General features: G+C 38.7%; 1 protein-coding gene across 1 annotated transcript in view; it reads left to right on the top strand.

Moving 5' to 3' along the window:
• MTX2 (metaxin 2) overlaps nt 1–18,841 on the top strand; it is a 29,894-nt gene extending 11,053 nt beyond the window's left edge. Inside the window, 9 exon segments of the mRNA XM_071434857.1 lie at nt 2,015–2,062; nt 3,055–3,101; nt 12,223–12,295; nt 13,572–13,648; nt 14,382–14,474; nt 15,132–15,170; nt 15,571–15,696; nt 16,294–16,370; nt 18,352–18,841. Of these exon segments, the coding sequence (XP_071290958.1) occupies nt 2,015–2,062; nt 3,055–3,101; nt 12,223–12,295; nt 13,572–13,648; nt 14,382–14,474; nt 15,132–15,170; nt 15,571–15,696; nt 16,294–16,370; nt 18,352–18,559 (788 nt within the window). The 3' untranslated portion in view covers nt 18,560–18,841.
• Nucleotides 18,842–21,426: the final 2,585 nt, after the last annotated feature.

Here is a 21,426-nt window from a genome sequence, read left to right as displayed (position 1 = left end):
TACTTGTATTTTAGTTTATAGCATGGATATGGCATGCCTTGGCAGCAGTGTGGTTTTGGATTCTGTGTGCCAAGAAGCTGGTGGGGTGTGTGCGTGTGTGTATTATATCTCTGTATCTCCATGGCTGTGTATAGCTGAGTGCCAAAATCAGACTGGAATTAGAATCTGAATTTCTTGGAATGTGCCTAGCTCTTTTGTTTGAGAAGGAAAAGTTTGCTTGATTTTTGCGGTCCAGAAATATTTCAGCCATGTGTAAAAAATAGGCGACCTCCAGTTTAGGCTGGAATCCAAGAATTAGTTATAAATCTGACATTTCAGTCAGAAGAGGATCAGGCAAAAAGTTTCAGTAGGAATGGGTGCATGCAATTGAAGCTCTCTGTACCCTTTTGGGCCTGTAAAAAGGATGTTTTCACTGTTTGCCCGGAGCATTTAGAAGATCATTGTAACTTTGTCACTTAGTTACTTCTGTAAGTATCTCCGAGTCCAGAACTGATAATTTTGCTAAAATATAGTAATAACATTCTTATTTTCCTCCTTTCATTTGCTCCTGGAAGACTTCAGTGGACTTGAGGAAATGTATATTAGATAAATTATCTTAAATGCTTAAGGTTGTAGTACTGCAGACACTATCTTAGTTTCTTTTTATTTAAAGATGTAGATGTACTTCCACCTCAAGAATTTTTACTTCAGGGCAAAACTTTAATGGCAGGGTGTAAAACCAATAACTGCTACAATAAAACATAAAACATTTTTCCATGACACTTAAATGTGATTAGTTGCTTTCTCATGCCCGTACTAGTATCACTCTGATAGGCTCTATGCCTTAATGTTAGAGGCAGTGACCTTCACAAAACTGTGTACAGTGTTTTAAGCTTTACATTTTGTGTGACTCCCACAAAAGTTAATACTTCATGAATATCCAAAAGGAATGGTAGTTAGAAAATTGTGCACTTTTTCAGTTTGAGTTCTAAAGGCAAAGATGCAAAACCTTACTTAATCTGGTGACATATTTATGCTTGATCCACGCATAGCTATTTATATACACTATTGCTTTAAAAAATTATTTACATGATTAGAACATAAATTTTATTTACAAATGGCTATTTTGGGTAGAATGCAAGGTTTGAACCAATATTTAAAAACAGATTTTTAATCAGACATTAATAAGGAATGTAATGGATACAAAAAATGTGATGAACTGTTACCTTAATGCTACCATTAACAGTAAATTGGTACTGATTATTATTTTTGCCTTCCCTTACATTCATATGGTGTATGATTGATTACATGCAATGGTTCTTAACTAGAGGATGTGATTGTCTTTTATTTCCTTGCCTTTTTTTTTTTAACAACTGCTCAACTGTTTTGAACTGATGATTCAGTTTCTTGAATGCATATTGACATTCCCATTTTAGGGTTGAGCAGTACATGACTTAAAGCTGTAGGCAGCTCTGGTCATCGTGGTGGGCAGGGTTCTGACATGCCTGGGCTCCTGGCTCTGTGGGTATTACATAGGATTGTGAGGACGCAACTTCAAAAGGCAGAAAGCTTTTCCATTTCCCCAAAGCATTCTTCACACGTTGGAGGTTTGTGTTTCTTTCCTCTGTGTCTTCTTCTGTTCTCTCCAGAATTCTTCATTTAGTATCTTAATAAATAGTTGCTCTTGGGAGTGGCCAGAATTAGGATGGGAATGTGCACAAGGATATCTTTATGACGAAGGGAAAATAGCTGCATCAATTGCTTCAGAATTACAGGACCATTCTGTAATGTAGCTTGAATTTTAGCTCTTCCTGCAACATTACATTCTGGGACTTGCTTCTCCATGCTGTACCCCTGTGAGCAGGAGAGAAGTACAGCAGGAGAGCTTGTCAGTGGGACATTTTTAGGGCAGGCTAAATATTGCATCATTGTCTTTGCAGTCTAAATTCTTGCTCTGGGTAACACTCGTGTTCAGTTAGCATTTATAAGCACATTGGTATTCAGCTTGCTTAATTAATTTCTTCTCTTTCCACAGCCGCAGAGCCTTGGCCTGAAAATGCTGCATTGTATCAGCAACTGAAGGGTAGGTACCCTGGTTTGGGCAATTAATAATTACCTTATTTTTAGAAAACACATTAAATATGCACTATGATAATTAACTGGAAGGAAGCACAGGAACTGTTAAGGTAGTCCTTTGTGTTTTTTTGTTTGGTCAGAAGTTTTAGTTATGCTTGCATCTGCCAATATAAACCAGCTATTCATGGCCTATAAGGTCCTTGGTTTATTATTGACTCATTATATTGGCTGCTGTAGCCAGTGTAAAATGATGTGGTTGCAGGCACAGTTGGCAGATTTACTGCACCAATAGCTGAGGCAGCAGATTTTTGAAGTCTTGTGGTAAAGTGGGCTCTCAGTAAAAAGGAACTGTTAAAATGTATAGGCTAGGATGGTTCACTCTCCCTTTAGCAGCTCTTCATATATCATCAGATCACATTATGGCCCCCATTTGGGGCTCAGCAGCCTGCTACAGTTGTCAGAAGACTGCAAAGTAATGAAGACTAATAGGTAGCAGCTCTAGTCTTCTAAGCATGGAATTTTTATTGCAGTGAACTTGTCATCTTTCTTTTGTGTGACAGACCTAGACACAGTGTGCAATATTAGCTGCAAGCTGCTTTTATAGGTTTCTGAATACTTCTACTTTTTAGCCAGAGGAGGTATGAAGATGCGATTTTATTTAACTTTGATTAGAAGGAGAGTAATTGGCATAAAAGTCAGGCATTTGCTTTTTTTCTTGTAGTGTTTTTTATTTTTTTTTAATTGAACATTGGTGATAATATATGATAAGTGCAATTGCATTTGTGGGAGAAAAATTCCTGGTATTTTTTTCCTGTTTTTTAATATTTATATTATAGATTTTCTAGTCCTGCTGCATAATAATTATATATGTGCTCCTTGTTTTATGCATAAGAAATGCAACCCAGCATCATTTACAGTTACAGGTCAGTAGCTAAAGGGGCACTGTTTCTTTTGTAGCTGTGTGGTTTATTTTTTCTTTTTTTTTTTTTCTTTCAACAGAGGACCAAATTTTGCTTTCTGATAATGCATCTTCCCTTGCTGTTCAGGTAAAATATCATATTTTCTAAACTAAAGATGTTAAAGATGCAATTTTAGTTTTTAAATTATTATCTAGGTAACATAACTATATTTATCTAAAAGATTAATTTAAGAATTATTTGTGCCAAAATGAATGACTTACTTCCTGCCTCTGATTTGCTTTATGTTGTCATTGAAGTGCCAGAGCCTAAATGGTTTGAGGATTTTGAAAGTCCTCTGTAGACTTCTGCTCCTTGTATTCTTGTTTATATTGGTCTGTGTATAGTATCTGCTTGCCTACTTACTCTGGGAACTGCATGGTTCATACCTTTTGTCACTTGCTGTGCACGTTTGTCTTGTAGCATCTTTCATGATGTTTGCCAGTCATTTAATTCTCACAGCTCATACTATGCCCAAATATGCCCAAACTCAGGGCATATTTGCTTCAAGCTGTGAGTGTCACATCTTTCTGTGTGTCTGGTAGGTTTTTTTTCAATTTCATCATGTGTACAGACTGGAGCTCCAATGTGGTTTTTAGAAATAGTCCATATAATTGACAAACTTGCACCTCTAATTGACTTAATAGCACCTCTGTGGCTGTGAAGTCCATGTAATCTCCATTAACCTGTTAGGTTCAGTAACCCCAAATCTCAAGGGGACGTTTTCCCTGTTAGTAGCAAAGGCCTGGCTGTCAGAGTGGTGGGGAGCAGGATGTCTGTAAGGTTCTTGTCCTTCAAAGCAGTTTTGTGGCTGCTTTGCTTAGCAGGGAGTTGCACTGTTCTCCTGTATCTTGCTTTCTGTGTGTGGTCTAGCTCAGAGAAGCTTCAGCAGGCAGTCTTTGAGGGCTGTCCAAAGAGGTCACATTTCATTACCAAAAATGGGACACGTGGAGATTGTAACTGATATTACTGGTGAAAAGGTTAGGATCACTTGATCATGGTAACTACTTCCAGGATCTCTTAACTTTTCCTTCCAGTCTGGCACTCTAGGAGATAGCTCTAAGAGTAAATTCGATCACAGGAAGAAGATAGCTTTATCCTTTGCTGGAAAGAGGAATCACCTCTGATACACCTAATAAATGGGGCAGTGTTTATTGGTTTGAGTAGTATGTTTTATATTGATCTCAGTGTTCCTTTTTATCCCAACAATTGTATTTTTGGGGGTTCTCATGAATTTTCTTCCCATCTAGCAATACATGTATATGTGGTTTGTATTTAAAACACAACCCCCCCCCCCCCCCCCCCATCTCACCAACAAAATAACCCTAAAATTTCCTTTTCTAATGCATCATTTTTCTTTACTGTTTCTAGTACATTGTTATCCTACACATGTCACTTAGATGATAAATTAACTATAATATATTAAAAATCCTTGTTTTTCTTCAATATTCTCTAGCTGGACAGCTGATAGTAGCCATGACTATAAATATGGCTCTGGTGGATATCTGATCTTAAACTTTATAGAATAATTCTGTATTGAGGAATTGTATCAATTTTGAAGAATCTGTGTAACATGGTTGTGACAGGGAAAGGATGTCTTTGATCCATTTTGAAACGATAGTAGGATATGTAGTGATCAGAGAGGTTTAAATACATCAGTGTGTTTTGCATAAGGAATTTGCTTTTTATTTTGATGAGAGCTTGTTTGTCTGTTTATTGGTTTGGGTTTTTTTTAAGGGGGTGGTGGGAGTTGGGGGATATGTGTCTTTCTCAAAGGAAAATTTGGGAATGAGGGATAGGAGGAGAAACAGGAGCCTGGTACCTGGGACTTCTTTCCTACTACTGTCATTCTTTTTCCCCCTGTTACTGATTTGGGGCACATCAATATCACCACAGCAGATGCATAACTTGTTTGAGGTTGTTGAACTTCCATGTGGTGAAAACATCAGCAATTTGAGTCAAAAGAGCATGTGGAATCAGCCACCACCAAATCTTTAAGAAACACGGTTTAACTGCTAGACTCTGAATGTGTTGTAGCCAGTCTTTCAGGTATTTTATAAAATCTCCTTGTAGCACCTCTTTGTAAAGCTGCTCTCAGGTCTCAGAGGGACACACACACTGATATCTACACATAAATAACACATGCAATCCATGTGCCATAGTAAGTAATAGTCAGAGTAAAACTTGACTGTTTCACAGTTGCCAACCCTGCAACACAGATGGCGTTTCAGGTACTGCTGGTTGAGGGAGCAGAGCAAGCACACAGCAGAGCAAGCTGCTCTCACTGCAGATGTAATTAATGAGGAGAGGGGGCTGCAGGTTGAATATAGGAAGTTGATTGAGTCTTGCTGTTTTAATAATGATTGGACTTACAACTTCTCATTGTGCAATAAAGTCTGGACTCTTAATAACCACATGTCAGATGAGAGAAGGGATGACAGTCTTCTGGGAATTGCTGAGTAACTGTGCTGGTGCCTATAGTAGTTAAAAACCAACCAAACACAAAAATTGTTCTCATCTTGTGGAACTTCTCTGGTAGGGTTGTTTATTTTTGTTTTTTTGTTTTTTAATTCCTCTTCTGCTCATTGTTTATTTTGGGATCAGACTAATTTAGCAATTTCTTTGGCTTTTATGGGTTCAGATTCTTTGTGTTTTCTGAAAATACAACATAACTTCAAGTAGCAAGTGGATTATCTCTGGTACATCTTGGTGTTTGCACTTTTTGTTTGTTAACTTGAAGTAGTGTATTATACAGCCAAGTTCACTTGATCTTGGGCTGCAAAGCCTTGATATTGAATGAAATTTTATTTTCACTGAAAATTAATTAAAATTAAGGGAAAATACTAATCAGTAATGAATATCGAGCTATTGAAAGGAGAATGTAACAGAATGAAGGCTCTGCTCTTGTGGACACTCAGCCCTCTTCCCATCAATGTTAGTGAAAACACACCTCCTGGGTGACATGACACATGGTTAAAACCATTCTCCATGTGCAACTATCATTATACAGCATTCCTGCTTATCTGGCTTATCACAGTGAAAAAAAGCCACCAAAAGCAATACACAGATATATCTCCATAACAAAACAATGCTACAACTTTAAAGAGGGAAAAATGGAGTTTGAAGTAGATTAAAACTGAATCACCATAGGAGAGTGTATTTCAGTCTGAAGCAGAGGGTCTGTCCAGGCTCTGTCTCCTTATTGATGCCTGGTGCAGGTAAAGCCATTTTATTTAGTGCCTGGCCAAGTAGGAGGGAGGGGGTTAATACAGCTGCACTCTGCCAGGCCTCTTGCCTCAAATGGCAGCTCAAAGCATCTTTTGCACTGTTCCAACTTGTCAAGAAGAGGAATGTGGATGTTGAGACTGTCTCTTTTATTACAGGTTCTTCTGGAATCTTTATGCAGTTAGTCTCATAGTCTTGCTCAAAAGGCTGTCTAAAATGTTCAGAATTCTGGAAATTCTGACAGCTGTCCTGAGGTTACAGAGCCTGCAGCTCATTTGGTTAAGATATGTATTAATTGCTTGTGCACTCAATGTCCTTGTAAGTGGTCTTAACATATTCCAGGAAAGTGCTTTTAAAATTGTCTGTTCTTAGGCCTGAAGGACAGAAGGAAGTTTGAGCAATTTAAAATTGTGTTACACAGACCAATTGGCTTATTTACTTCAACAAGTAATCAAATAAATGTGTAAATCAGACATGATTAATTGCCCTTGACAGATTTGTGATTTTTTTTCTCTGTGTGTCTATGAATTGTGGTTTGGTTTTTCTCTAGACAAAACATTAGCAGAAATTTGAACTTGTTGCTGAGTCTTAAACAAAAGCTTGATACTGAAATGAAAATCTGCCAATCCCTTTTTTTTTAAAGAGAATAAAAGCTGGAATTTTTCATGATGAGGAATGCAGTATCAACATAATCAATCTAGCAGCATTGTGTTGTTGCTGAAAACATTCTTAAATCCCAAGCTATACAGGTACTGTTTGTGAGTGAAACATCTTTCATATAGTTCTAAGATGAAATTACCTCTGAATGAATAGAATCTTCATTTATCTTCAAAACCTCTGTGCTACCAGTGAATCCACTCTTTGTACATTCTACAACAAGAATTACATTATACCATTAGAGGCAGTGCCATGATGCAGTATAAAATAGATTGTTTTGGAGAATGAACGTGGCTTTGCTATAAATTACACTCACAGGTACAGAGGAATTTGTTATTTTGTTTAAAATAGTCACAAATATAATTAAGATCTTAATTTATGTTAAACTACACATGTGGCCATTACCATAACTGGATTAGGAATTTAATCTGTCACTCAAGCAATGATACTGAACAGTTTTCATTTATAACCTTAGACACACTATTTCAGTTACAGGGACTGCAGCTGTTTGATATGAAAACTGAATTATTCTGTAGATTTTTTCATAGGTTTTAATTTTAAAATGTGTTCCTGCAGTAAAGTAGAGAATAACTCTTTAGTTGTCATCACATACTGTCCATTGTATGCTCATGAAATAACATAAAATGAAAACAGAAAATGCATTTCACTCCTTCTTCCTAACAGTATGTTGTGTGAGTGCCTTTAGAAGGGCTGCTGAGTAAGAGATGGTTTGGAATGGCTCGTTCTTTATTAAAAACTAACCATGAATATATCTTCTTCAAATGAAGCCTGGACTGTGCCATCTGAAAATAGTGTTCCTCATGTGGCGACGTAAATTGTGAGCTATTTGAGTCTTGGCATAAGTAATTTCATTCTTGCCTCTGATCTCAGAAACTGCAATCTGGATATGATTTACTTCAAGTTGTAACTCATTTTTAATGAGTGTATGTGTTTGCTCATATGTGTTTTTCTGGGAGGAAGCTGTAGGGGAAGAGGAGAGCATTGTGGTGGAGCTGTGACAGGGTGATTGGCTGCCCAGCGCGTGTCGTGTGCCCGGCTGACGGTGTCCTTAGCTGGCAGGGCAGAGAGGAAGGGAGAGCAAGAGTGAAAATCACTCCTAAACCAATCAACTGTAGTAAGAAATTAAAAAAACTCCTCTTTCTCTTCTCCTGTGCCTTCCCATTGTATTTCACATACAGCCACTTCCCATACTTGTCATCAGAGGAGGACACAATGGAACCCCTTTCTTGCATTGTTCTGAGGGTGGCAGCAGCAGAGATGAGAATGTCAGTCCTGTGAGAAGAGGAGGGTGGGGAGGCAGGAGGAAGGGAAAGGTGGGCTGAGTTGTCCTGTGTCTGGCTGTGGTTTCTGGGCTTTTGAACTGTGCCAAATCAGTGCAAAGGTGATTGCTCTGATTGTTTTTCTAGATAATTGAAATCAAACATCCTACTTACATTTTGAATTTTAAATTGGGTGGGCTATAAGAAGCAAGCTTTACATGGATTGTGTCCTTTAAGCAGTGCTGTTGTAAATATACTTCATAATTCTGGCAGGAGGTGTCACCTGCCATGATTGAAATGAATGATAGGCATAAAATATTTGATTAATTTTGTAACAAGTGTCATCCCAAAGCTTCCTATCAGCCCTGTTCACATAGTTGCCAATACCTCATTCTCTCACAGCAAAAATACCAACTTGGTTGTTCCACCGTATTTTGAAAACAGAGTGGCTCATGCTCCTCTCTGTGATTGCAAGTTCAGTACAAACCACAGGCAGTGTGCAGTGGGCAGGAAAGGCACTGAGATGCTTCCCCATACTTTTCTTCAATTCATTGCCCACAACTCTTTCTTCCCTACTCTGTAAGAGTAAATATTGGGACCATAGGGGAGGACAGACATTATTCATCTGGTTGCTTCTGTTTGCCTTGCTCTCATCCCTTTCTCCTCATGGATGTGCAGAAACCTTCCATCTCTGTCTACAGCAAAGTCTCCCATTAAAAACAAGGTGTACAGGGGCAGTAGCAGCACTGTAGATGCAATGGTTTCAGCCTGGAAAAAGAGAGGTATCATTGCTAAAAATGTTTTTTTTTTCATATTTCTTCCTTCACTTTCTGGGTGTTAGGTAATGCTACAGCTCGAGAGGCTGGAAGAGTGTGAGAGAGGAGATTGTTAGACTGCAGGAAAAAGGCAGAGAGCATGTGTGGGAGAGAAACTGACAGACCCTATTAAGCCAAATCTTTATTTTTTAACGGCTTTATCTGTTTCTTACATTAACCTCATCCAAAGAAAGGATACATTCTGTTCCTCTGATGCTGGAGGACATCCAGCTTGAGGCCTGTAGGGTCACCCTCTTTGTTCTTTGGTAGTACACTTTTTTTTTTCCAGAGGAGAAGGGAGCTGGAAGTGTAATGCTGTTGGAACTACAGGCATCTTTGTGAGGTGGGACAGGCTGTGCTCAGTTAAATATCTTGTTTCTAGTTTTGCTGTTACTGTCTTGCTTGCCATTTTCTGGTGAATTTTCACAAGGGTGTCATTAACTAGATTGTGTGTTACTTGGAATTCAGTTGGCCCTTTTCAGTCCTTTTTTAAGTTGATCAGCCAAATTTAGGTTGTTAACAATAATCTCTGATGTACTAGAATGAGCCTGGGCCCTTGGTCTTTCAGATTTCTCAACTTTTGATGCCTTGTCTTTGAAGGGGTGTTGATATCTTCATAAATCTTCATAAATCTCAGTGAAACTGCACTGGGGTGGTTTCAGCCTTCAGTCTCTTGCCCAAAAGCACTCAGAGGAGCTGAGTACACTCCCATTTGCTCACACAAAAAGATTTCTCTCACAAGAAAAGCAAGGGTAACTTGCCTGCTCAAACTGTGTATGTGAGATACCCAAAGGGAAACAAGATGTTCTGAGCTGAAGTAATCAGTGTTCCGTGGCATCTTTTATCAGAGTTGGAAGCCATGGTGGTCTCATACCATCTGCACACCAAATGTGCTGGTTCTTGACATTCTGTGTGAGTGGTCAAAAAGGGAACAAATCCTCCCTTGATCACTGGGCTAAAGCGTGTAATGAGATAAAGACTCAGAGAAATTGCTGCTTTGTTCTATATTCTCTCTCTAAGATTTCTTTGATCTGTTCCAGTTTCAACTATTTTGGTAATAGTTCATGCCACTTACTATCTAATATCAGTTATTGTCTAATATCTAGCATACCTAGTTGAATGCATCAGAAAAAAAATTTCTGGCTGTGAATATTTATAGGGATGCATTGGTCATGATCTTTGTCCATGTTTTTTTTTCTAAAAGAAACTATAATTTCCATAAATATGGAATGCATTCACTGTGCTTGAAAAGTCAAAACCACCTGACTTGTTAAGCTAATAATTTCCAAAGCCTGTCAGTTACATCAGTGAAAGAATGTAAGTACTCATAGTAATGCAAATTGCAAGGCTTGTTTCTTAGACTGAGTCCTCCTAATTTGGGATAATACTGCTGTCTTTTACTGATTCACATGAATATTTTAGTTGACATGAAGGGTGTCCAGTGGACCATTAGTTTAAGCTGAAGCAAGAAGTAGATACTGGCCTACTTCTCTAGTTAATGATTAGTTAAGCAGTGTAGATTCAATAAGGATTAAAATTGTCTTATACTGTGGACCTTTCCTTCATTTTGCTGCAGAACATTTTGTAAGGAGCACCTAAAATTGAGCAGGTCATGCTTTGGATACAAGTCACAGCTCATAATAAACAGATATACTGGTCTTTGTATTACCTGGGTTTCTATCTTTTAAAAGATGTAATAGCAGGGTTTGTTAAAAATTAGTTTCTTGGGTTGATTGTATTTTATATTTAGATTATACTATTAATATTACAGAGTACATTACGTATTTAGGTGTATTTCATCACTCATCTTAAAGCCAATCCTAAATATAGACAAAGACTGAAGTGGAACAGGTCTTGGCATGGGGATGCTGAAGGGGGTGCTGGAAGAAGCCTTGTAAAGCTGCTGAAGGGGCAGCTCCAGTGGTCAGTGGTCACTGCTTCAGAACCTCGCAGGAAGACTGATCTGGTAAATTCAGATGGGTTTATCTGGATGGGTTTATCCAGTTTTAAGCACGAATCATTCTTTTAGTGTCAGTCCTAATGAAGCATTCATCAGAACTGAAGATGACTATTCCAAGAAAGTTTTCTCAGGTTTTTGATTTGGTGTTTACTTTAGGGACTTATATTTATTTTTAATTTTTAATTTTTTAGCTGAGGGTAGACTAAATGATTTCTAACATTACTAGAATCTGTGCTCTATTATGAAGAGTAGCAAATCCTAAAGTTAGGGTTTAGTTTGCTTTCATGTGTGTGATTAGAGTCTGGCAGCTAAAGCTGTGAGAATGTGGTTTACTGCCAGATCCTGCTCTCTGAAGAGCAGGGAGGAGGCTTGTGTACAAAGTGCTGTGTTACAGCACTCTTTTTCTTCGTGGTGGGAGCCTTGTTGCTCTAGGCCTTTTTTACCTCAAGTCACATTGTATAAATAGTTAATAGAATAATTTTGGAATCTGGACTCGTGACTTCTCTAATTGCAGAGACAAAATGAATGATAGGAGTGAGCTGAGCTGTGAGAATCTCTGGCAAGTAAGAGATTCCTTATTTGCCGTGTTCTGTCCAAACTGCAAATAATTGTCTTGACATTTTGGTATTTCAACAGAAACAGCCTATGGATTTTGTGGTAGTGGCAGGTGCTGACAGAAATTGTTACCCTCCTGAGAAAGCTTTGAATCTAAGAACACAGATAGAAGGAAATGGCAAATTGATCACTTATGCTCTCCATGAATCCCGTAAATTAAAAATAATACTTTGTCCCAAACCAGACTTGTGCTTTGACAGTATCACAGAGCAAAATTGTAATTATAATGTGGAAAGGTGCCATATGTGTTTGCCATGTTACATAACATTGCCTTGACTAGCCAGCTTTAGCCAGGAGAAATGAGTATTGTGGTTTTTAAAAGGGGCAAAATGCCACTCAGTTTTGTTCAGCCACAGCACTAATTGTGTCTGTCAGATACTGCTTCTTTGCCCATCTTGAAAAAACAATAAAAATAGATGAAACTGCATTAGAAGAATTCCAGTCAGCATTTGAATGATAAATAGTTGTCTAAAGAAGTCAAAATTCCTTTGTTTTTCTTTTACTTACCCTTCTTCTTTCTTCCTAAGAACAGTATGCAAGGAGCTATACTTCCTAAGTGTGTGCTGGGAGCCAGCTAACACAGGCAAATGCATGGAGAACACCACATTTGTTTGCCACTGGTGTATGAATGCTTTTCAAATGCGACTCTTTGTTTCCAGGCCTTTTTGCAAATGTGCAATCTGCCAATCCGGGTGATTTGCAGGGCAAACGCCGAGTACATGTCCCCATCTGGTAAGTGTGGCCTTCATTTAGATTACTGTGTTACACCTCCATTTTGATACCATGGCAACTAGGCCCTGTCTTGCTGATAACAGGCAGTGCTGCTGTGTGTGGGTTGCCTTTCCCCCTCCTCTCCAGAGCAGTTTCTCCTCTGCAAGCAATCAAAACAGTGAAATGCAAAATAACATTGGCACCATGTGTAACAGTACCTGTGTAAAGTGTTCACACAGCTCAGTGCCTGGTGGAAACCTTCTCTCAAATGCCCTAAAGCAGAAAGACATATGTGTCCTAAAATGGCTTTATTCTGCATCCAGGGAATATTCCAGGAAATGCTGTTATATTTTCCTGTTGCTGGAATGGAACAATACAGGAGAAAGGTTCTCTTTTGTTTCTCTGTGTGGGAGTTGATTGCCAGGATGCAGGAGACCAAATGGTGCATTTTCACTGTAAATGGTGACAGGTGATTTTAAATCTTCCTCAGATCCATGAGACTGTCTAGAAAAAAATTCAAATCCACCACCAAAAAGTTAAGTATTAGAAGGGTACACAGCCTGTTTTTGTTGGAAGTGACTGCCTAAAAATGCCCAGACACCAGCTTCAGAAAATTGCCTAAAAATCAGAAAGAATTACAGAACACAAGTGCCAAAATCCTCGCGCTCTGTCCCAGATTTTTGTTATGTGAGGAGGTCCATATTTAGTGGTTACCTGGCTCTGGCTGTGACTGCCATATGGAAGTGCCTGTCAGTATATGTCTGCCAGCTATATGGGTTCTACTGCTGGTACTGATATTTTTGGTTAAAGCAGTGAAATTAGGTGATTTAAAAAATACCCAAAACCAGCAGTTGCTTGGGAGGAGTGAAACCCATGCAAAAGCAAAATATGCAGGTATATGAATTATTTGTTAGTAAATAGAGCTTTGAAATGCTGAATCAAGGCACACAGGAACATCTTGCATGTGCAGGACTAGGACTGGTGACACTTACATGCTATGGCTTCTCTGCCACTCACATCTCATGTCCACACTTGCTGTAATTTAGGTCCTAAAAACAAGGAGCACAAGAGGGAAAATGATTCTGCTTCAATTTTAAATGTAGGCAGAATTACATGTATTCTTTTTGCCCTTTCTTTACTCCTGGAGTCCTTTACTGTTTTTACTCACTTTTACTCACTTACCTTGTTTCCTTTCTTTATATTGGTTTAATGATAATTCAGAGAAGGTTTACATCTGTTCCCTTCTCTCGCCCCACCACCTCTGTCTCATTACTCCAATACATTTCTCCTTTTGCAGGCAAAGTACCATTTATTCATGTGGGAAATCAAGTAGTATCTGAACTTGGACCCATAGTCCAGTTTGTAAAAGCCAAGGTAAAAGTACATTGTTTTCATTAATTATGAATGTTAATCCTGTTTAGCATTGCACTGATTTAGTGTGCTTTTCTGGAATCTTACTAAATTTGTTAAAACAATATAGGAATCTAGTACTCTTTTAAAAGACAGATATTATGGAACAGGAGTTTGTGAGGTGAAAATGTTTTTCTTTGTAATTTCCTCAAATTCTCCCAGTAAATTCTATGCAGAATAGCTGCATTCCAGTGCCAGTTTCTGAGACTGTTTTCCTACATGCTTTATCTCTGGGTCTCAAGGTCTTAAGCTTAGAATTGACTGTTTTAAATCCTGAAATGTCAGATACTGTTCAACTTTGCCTTTATTCTCCCACCCCCAGCCCTCCCCTCTATTTTAAAAAATGCTGAAGTTGAATCTGTATCACGGATGTAAATTTGTGTTTACTTTGTGCTATAGGGATACACTAACCAGGAGGTTGTGTGCTCAAAGTGTGCTCATCTATAACTGATAACAGTCTAAATTTTTTGTAGATTAGCTTAGATTCCTTATGGATTAGATTAGTTACATAATGATGATTTGGTTTTAATTGTAAAGGATACTGTATGTAAAAATTTTACATGTAATTTTTTATTGAACTATGCAAGAGAATAGGATCTGAGCCAAAGCTCATTGATGTTTAAGGTCCTTGGGTCATATGTTGCTGAATATTCCAATACCCATTCTTACATGTGTGTCTTTTTTCTTTCCCCATTAGGGCCATTCTCTCAGTGATGGGTTGGATGAAGTCCAAAAAGCTGAGATGAAAGCCTATATGGAATTGGTCAATAATATGCTCTTGACAGCAGAGGTACAGCAAACCCTAGTAACTCCACACACTGTAGGCAAGAAAGCTTTAGGATTTTTCCCTGTAGTGGAAAAAGCGTTGTTCCTAAATTAGGTCATCAGCTTTTGAGGTGAAATGACAGGAACAAATTCTCCTACACTGTGGATTGCTTGCTGACCTGTTCCTGTGGGTTTCCCCTCCCCTATGTCAAGTGTGGCACACAGCTGTTGAAGTAACTGACAGAAAATGCCAGTGGTTCCTGGGGTCCTACTGCATCCCCTGGCTGGCCAGCCACCCCCTGTCCCACTGGGGTCCTCTGTGCTGCCTGTCTGTGGCCAGTTCAGGTGCCTCAGTGCTGGTGTGGGAGCAGTGTGGGAAGCACTGGGAGGATGCAGATGGCTGAGGAGTGAGGGGTGGTCACCTGTGCCTGGGGCTGGGTGTGGTGTGGGCAACAGGAACAGACTTTTGGTCTCAGCCTAGTTTTGGTGCTGGTAAAGTAAGGAATAGCAGCTGGGCTTTTGCCTTCCAGTTTTAATTTCTTTTGTACATCAAAGGTCTATGAGAAGAAATGAAATGGAAGTTTTAATCTAATTTAGAAAAGAAAATTCTACTAGTGAAAAATGATTGTCTCTGTATTCTCCTTTATTAGGGAGTTTTAGTAAGTGTTCTTTCTTTTCCTAGCTCTATCTCCAGTGGTGTGATGATGTTACAGTAGAGGAGGTGAGTGGTTCCGCAGCATTCATCTTAATTAAAATTTAATGAGAAAACACTTTTGCTCACAACTGCAAGTCCCTACTCATAAATGAAACATGGGGGTTTATACCATTAATGATAAAGTCTTTTCACTTTAATTTCACTTTCATACACATTTTAGGGAAGCTGTGTTACTGGAGGGAGCTGACAGCAGAATAGATGCAGGTTTTGTTCATGTTTCTGAAATAATAGCTTTAAATAGTTATGCTGCAAACAGTGGGTTCTGTGCAAATAGAGCATACACACAGCTGCTTTTCTCTTCTGCAGCTCCTTTTCTGAGAGAAATGTTTAAATATCAGCTGTTTTGTTCAAGAGGTATCTGTATTTCTTGCATTATAACACAGTACCTTTCTGTTTTTCAACACAGATTACTCACCCCAGGTATGGCTCTCCTTACCCCTGGCCTCTGAACCGCATTTTGTCCTATCAGAAGCAGTGGGAGGTTAGGAGGAAGATGAAAGCCATTGGATGGGCTGGGAAGACACTTGAACAGGTAACTATGAAAAGTGAACCTTATTTCTTTAATTTCTTTCTTTTTTTTTTTAATAGGCATATGAGAGTAGTATGTTTCTGAAACAGATGTAGTGAAATGTATGTTCTGTACTTTAAACATTATCAGGAGTCAGGTATTTGCCTCCAGCAGCAATAAATTTTAAATTATGTGCAGCCTGATGGGGTCCAAGGAAGGATGTTTTGCCATGACTGTACAACTCTGTCAGTGTTAGTTTAGGCCATAGTCTGGAAAATAGGTTGTGAGTTCTGTGCCCTGCTTCCTGTATGATGCTGATAGGCACTCTTTGTGGGATCGTGGCAGGTTGTGGGGTTTAACTCAGTACCTTTCATTAAGCTTAGTTGTAAATGTTATGGGAAGCACTTAATCAGAGTTGCCTTACATCAAATGTTAGATTAAGTAACACTTTGCTACCTGCCTGCTGTGTAGGTTTGACTGACTTTAACTGCTTTTGGTATTCCAACATGTTACATTCCTTGTTGCCACTGTCAGTGCAAATAGAATAAGGAGGTTATTTCTTGCAATGGTGTTACTTCCTGACAATATGGATTTTTCTTTCTTTCCTGTGTATTTTGATAGGTGCTTGAAGATGTAGATCAGTGCTGTCATGCTCTCTCCCAGAGATTAGGAACACAACCATATTTCTTCAATAAGCAGTAAGTTACTTTTCATTGAAATACTGCACCCAGCAATATGAGATATAGGTATATAGCCACATACATACAAATGTATTTATATGAAAATCCTATTTTATTTTAATGCTGTGTGAGTAGTTGCAAAAATACAAATGTGTGACTGGAATCTAAACATGAAATTTCAGGAATAAGTATTTAAAGGTTTTAAAGGGAAAGCCTCTGTAAGTTTGTTGTATTTATGATTTCATTTTACTTCTGCTTGTCTTCTCTGCAGATTCTACCACAACTTATGTAGGCTACAAATGTACATTTTTATATAGTTAGTTTCTTATTAAGAATGATACATTTAAAGCATTACTTGAATTTCTTGGGTAACATTCTCTGCTAGAGGAGTGAATGTATGTTGTGCCAACCTGATCAGGGCAGCTTAACATGAGAAGCAGTTCTGAATGAACTGAATTAGCATGAGGGTGTCTGAGTTCTAACAACTGGGGGAGAAGCTAGCTGATCCACAAAGAACTAAATGCAAAGTAAAAAACAGGATTCACATTGCCAGGAGAGAAAAAAGAAATTACCTGACCTCCATGGAATGTCCTCTGTTCTCACCAGTTTCTTTTAATTGCAATATGCTCATTAAATTTTTTTTTCTCTCCAGTAATTCACAATTTTGGAAATTGCAATATGCAATTAAGTTACACACTTAAATAACATCACATTAGCTCCCCCTTGTCCCCTGTGCCCAGATCAGTCTAGAAATGCTCAGGTCTGGATTTCAGTTTACTGCATTTGAACAGGGAGATGTCTTCAAATGGCAGCATTTGGTTACTTCTCTGCATTGTGGCTTTGCCCCTTAGTCTATTCCAAATTGAGACTAGTTGGGTAGTCTTAATTCAGAGTATAGAGAAATATGCCCTACAGAAGATGACTTTAAGGTGCATCTTCTCCTTTGATTATTAAACATAGTGTATATTAATTTTTCTTTCTGTATTTCTAAAGAATTGTAACTTGGGGAATTTGTGTTGGTTGGTTGTTAACCAGACTTTTTTGGTAGTTTCAACCTTTAAATTTTTTAGCTGTCTGAAATATTACTAAGAAAATCTGTGGTTTTAGTCCAGTAGTTTTCAGTCTGTGACTTCTGTGAGTCTTTGGGAGGTAAATAAGAAAAGCAGCCTGTTTCTGACAGATTAAAGTTTGTTATGCAGAGGTCCACATCTCCACTGGAGAGTGCTTAGTGATCCACAAATCAAAAGGGAAAAATTTTACCAGTTAGGAAAGCTTCATGCTGCATACATTGAAGGTTAGTAGAGAGGGACTCTGAAGTTATTAATAGATTTGAAAAAAATTAATTATTTTAAAATGGACTCCTTACATACATGGACTACTTAAAGGTCCAAGGTGACAATTCAGACAGGTCATCATACATAAAACATTCCCAAAACACCTGTTTTCTTCTGTGTAATCCCCTTTCAGAAGAGGGATGTTTCCAGCAGCTGCCACCATGGAACTCCCTTTTTTGTTGGTCGAGTAGTTCCAAACTGTTGCAGAGCACAAAAAAAGGAATGGGAGTCATAAGCTTCCACTCATCTCCTTTTTTTTCCCCCCTTGTGAGATAATAGTTGGATTTTTTCAACACACATCTGCAGAAGAAAAAGAAGAGCACAAACCACCTGATAAGCACTTGCCCTTGTTACAGGACTAAAAGGTGGAGCATGGTTTGAAACTAGATCAGTAAGTCTCTCTGATCTAAGAGATGTTATTTCCACATTTCCAAGCTCCCTAAAGCAAGGAAAATGCCATCCTGAGAACAAGCAGAGTTCTTAATACACCCTTTAGACAGATTTCATACATTTGGTTTAGCCTTGCTTGATTTCATCCCAGTTCTTAGGCAGTATGGCTAGCTACAGGTTACTCAGAACAGCACGGTTTTTCTTGATCAGGACTTGTCTTCCAAAATACCTGTTCTTTTTTTCTTCTTCTTTTTTCTTTCTTTTTTTTTTTCCAGACCAACTGAATTAGATGCTCTGGTGTTTGGACATCTGTTCACAATCCTTACTACTCAGCTAATCACTGATGAACTCTCTGAAAAAGTGAAGAACTACAGTAACCTCACAGCATTTTGTCGGCGAATAGAGCAGCAGTACTTTGAGGGTCAGGAGAGAGACAGCGCTGCAATTGCAGCCCGATCTTCCAAGAGGTCCCTGCTGAGATAAGCGTGGTGCTTGGGCTGGATCATGTTGTAGTTTTGGTTTTATCATTGCTCTATAAATGGATTTTGAGAATGGAGATGTGTGTTAGCTTTTTGAAGCTGCCAAGTCATTCTGGAGCAAGAATAAATGTTCAGTACAGTTTTTGTGTTGTAGAATATACTGTGCACATTTAAGCTGAAATGTCTGTACAAGTGTTTCCATTTTAATAGCCTGTATGCCACTTACTGTAAAGTGACCTCGGAAAAATATTATATCTGTTTCAAAAAATAAAACACTGAAAGTTGATTTCTGATCTTTCTAAATGCCTCTTTTAATAAATTTAATTTCTGTGTAGTTCATGAATGGGATCCGTTTGACAGGACACTTGGAAGAAAGTTGTGAACTAGTTACAATTACTAGGCTGGGAATGAAAGTATGCATTAGAGATCTTAATGTTTGTCTGCCTCAGCTAAAACTTAATCAGAAATTGGGTGAAAAAAATGTCTTGGAGCTCTGTAGCACACAATTAATGTGATCTTATTCAGTCAGTTCCTGTTTTTGTGTCAAAGTACCTTCTGGGTGTCAGTCCTTCATCTTGTGTGTGTCTTGCCTCTGCTTTTATCTTTCATTCACCTTTGGTTTTTTGATTATAATTTTTTTTCATCCTGTAGTTTCCCAGTTTTAATCCCCAGCTTGCCCTGCAATGTGTTTAAGAAACTAATTTGCTAGGTAAGTGTCTGCCTCACTGTTTCCACTTCCAGTATGTTGACATTGCTTCTGAACTTTGATCTATCTACCAGATGTGGTTCTCATAGAAAAAGGAGTCACTGTGAGCCTGTGGCTGGCACGTCTAGGTCCTTCTGCCTCCACATTATTCATGGTACATGTAGCCACAATGATACAGGAGTAAACAAAGAAATATCACTGTGGTGTTCCAAAAACCCTGGCAACTTGGAACTTTTCAAGGGAGAGTTCTTGTGTGCAGGCAAGGACTGATCTGACTAGTATTATTTCAAGTGCATTAAATGGTGCTGCTCTGTTCTGCTGTGTCAGTTGTACTTGATGCTTTTCCAAAAGCACCACCAGGAACATGCTGGTGGCAGAAACAAACCTTGTGCATTCAGGAAGTCATGGGCACAACTGGGAACCAGCTCAGGCTGTTTGGCTTGTTGGAACCATTGTGTTCTTACTTTGAAATATGTTCATTTGACTATATGCTTCACTGTAAGAACACTTAATGGCTTGAACTGGTTATAAATGGTTATACAATGGTCATGAGGTTTTGGCTGCTATTTCCTTCTCTCTTAAACTGAGCAGAAAGCAGCTGCATGCCTTGGACTGGCTGCATCTCCCATGACAGGCTCCTGAACCACTCCTGCTTACTCACTGCTTTTGTGGGGATTGCTCTTGCCAGCTGGAATGGAAAACAGAGCTGAATTCTTACTGCCTGCTTTTTGATATAACAGTCCTAGTCCTACTGCAGCCAAATCCACTAAGTATCAGTGTATCAGGGTGTCTTGGTATTTCATTAAACCACTCTTGCCAGGAGAGGCAGATTGCCCTTGTCCTGCATTTCAGTCTTAGAATTTCACATGTCTCTGTGTTGAATACCTTTTGAAATTAAACCCCATCAGCTGCTGATTGCTTAGTGGCTATTTCCACTATCAAACCACTATCAGCTATCAGTTGGTAGCTGAGAACCCAGATATTTCTTTCAAACTTGCTTTTTTTTTTTTAAGTTTGGAGAGAATATTGTGATACACGCTACTTTGAGCACTCAGACTAAAGTTAGCATGCTGTGGTGATGAGGAAATCCTGTGTGAAAACTCAAGTATCTTAATCCAGAGTAATTAAACTGGTCTTTTACCCTCTTGCTATTTGCAGAGCACCATTCACGAGGAAAGATTTTAAGCTAGCTTCTGTTGTTTTCACAATTCTGCTACCAGTAGACTAAACTACAGGACTAATTTACTTAATGGATATTTAAACCTGCCTATTGATTTTTATTGGTCTTAAAAAGTGCAGGTGGACATGTGTTCCTCCTCTTTCAAGGCTTCAGTGGCCATTAGCCACCTTGTAGCTGAATTTCAGCAATTGCTTTGAAACAGCATTGAATGAAACTTTTTGTATTCTGGCAAGGTGAGGCAGAGCAAGCTCTTATAATACAACACCTTGAATGCTGAACAGCAAGTTATTGCAGATTTTGTGCAGTAGCATACAGTGAGCTTTATAACTTCAGAGTAGTAAAAAAACCCCACAGAGCGATATGCATTAACCTGCTTTGAATGTCTCATCTAGAAAATAAATGCTGTGGAAGTGGTTGGGCAAAAGATACTGATCTCTTGCAAACAAAGTTTGTGTAAATCCACCTGAGCTACTCAGACTCCACTTAAGGATACAGAGACAGGCAAATCACATCGAATTTTCAATATTGAAGTGAGAGGACAAGCAGAGACTGAGCTCTCAAGTTACACTGAAGTTTCTGAAAGTTTAACCACCCCTCATTCCTCGTGTGTGACTTTGATAATTTCATTTAAATGGAAAAGAGCATTCCTTACTTCCTTGACTGAAAAGGATTCTTTCTGTATGGCATATTTGCTACAGAGCTGGTTTGTAGTTCAGGCTGCAGCTCATTCTAGGTGATATCTAAACTTAGAAGGAAAATCTTGGCTTTGCTACCCATGTTGAAAATAGCTGTTAAAATCCTAGCCAAATGACAGACTTTGTACCTCATAAATACAAGAAGCTATTATGCTTTTTAAAGTGACATTGGTAGCATGACTGGTGCTGTGGAGCAGACTGGGCTGAGCTCCAGGGACCAAGGCTTGCTTGGCAAGCTGTGCTTTAACTCCGTGAAGCTGCAGTCCTACAAAGGACACTTAAGCGGATTG

This window comes from Agelaius tricolor, unplaced genomic scaffold (assembly GCF_023055355.1).
Source record: "Agelaius tricolor isolate 1412-34295 unplaced genomic scaffold, bAgeTri1.0.p SCAF_10, whole genome shotgun sequence".
NCBI classification, from domain to species: domain Eukaryota; kingdom Metazoa; phylum Chordata; class Aves; order Passeriformes; family Icteridae; genus Agelaius; species Agelaius tricolor.
This window is presented reverse-complemented; position numbering and strand designations above follow the sequence as displayed.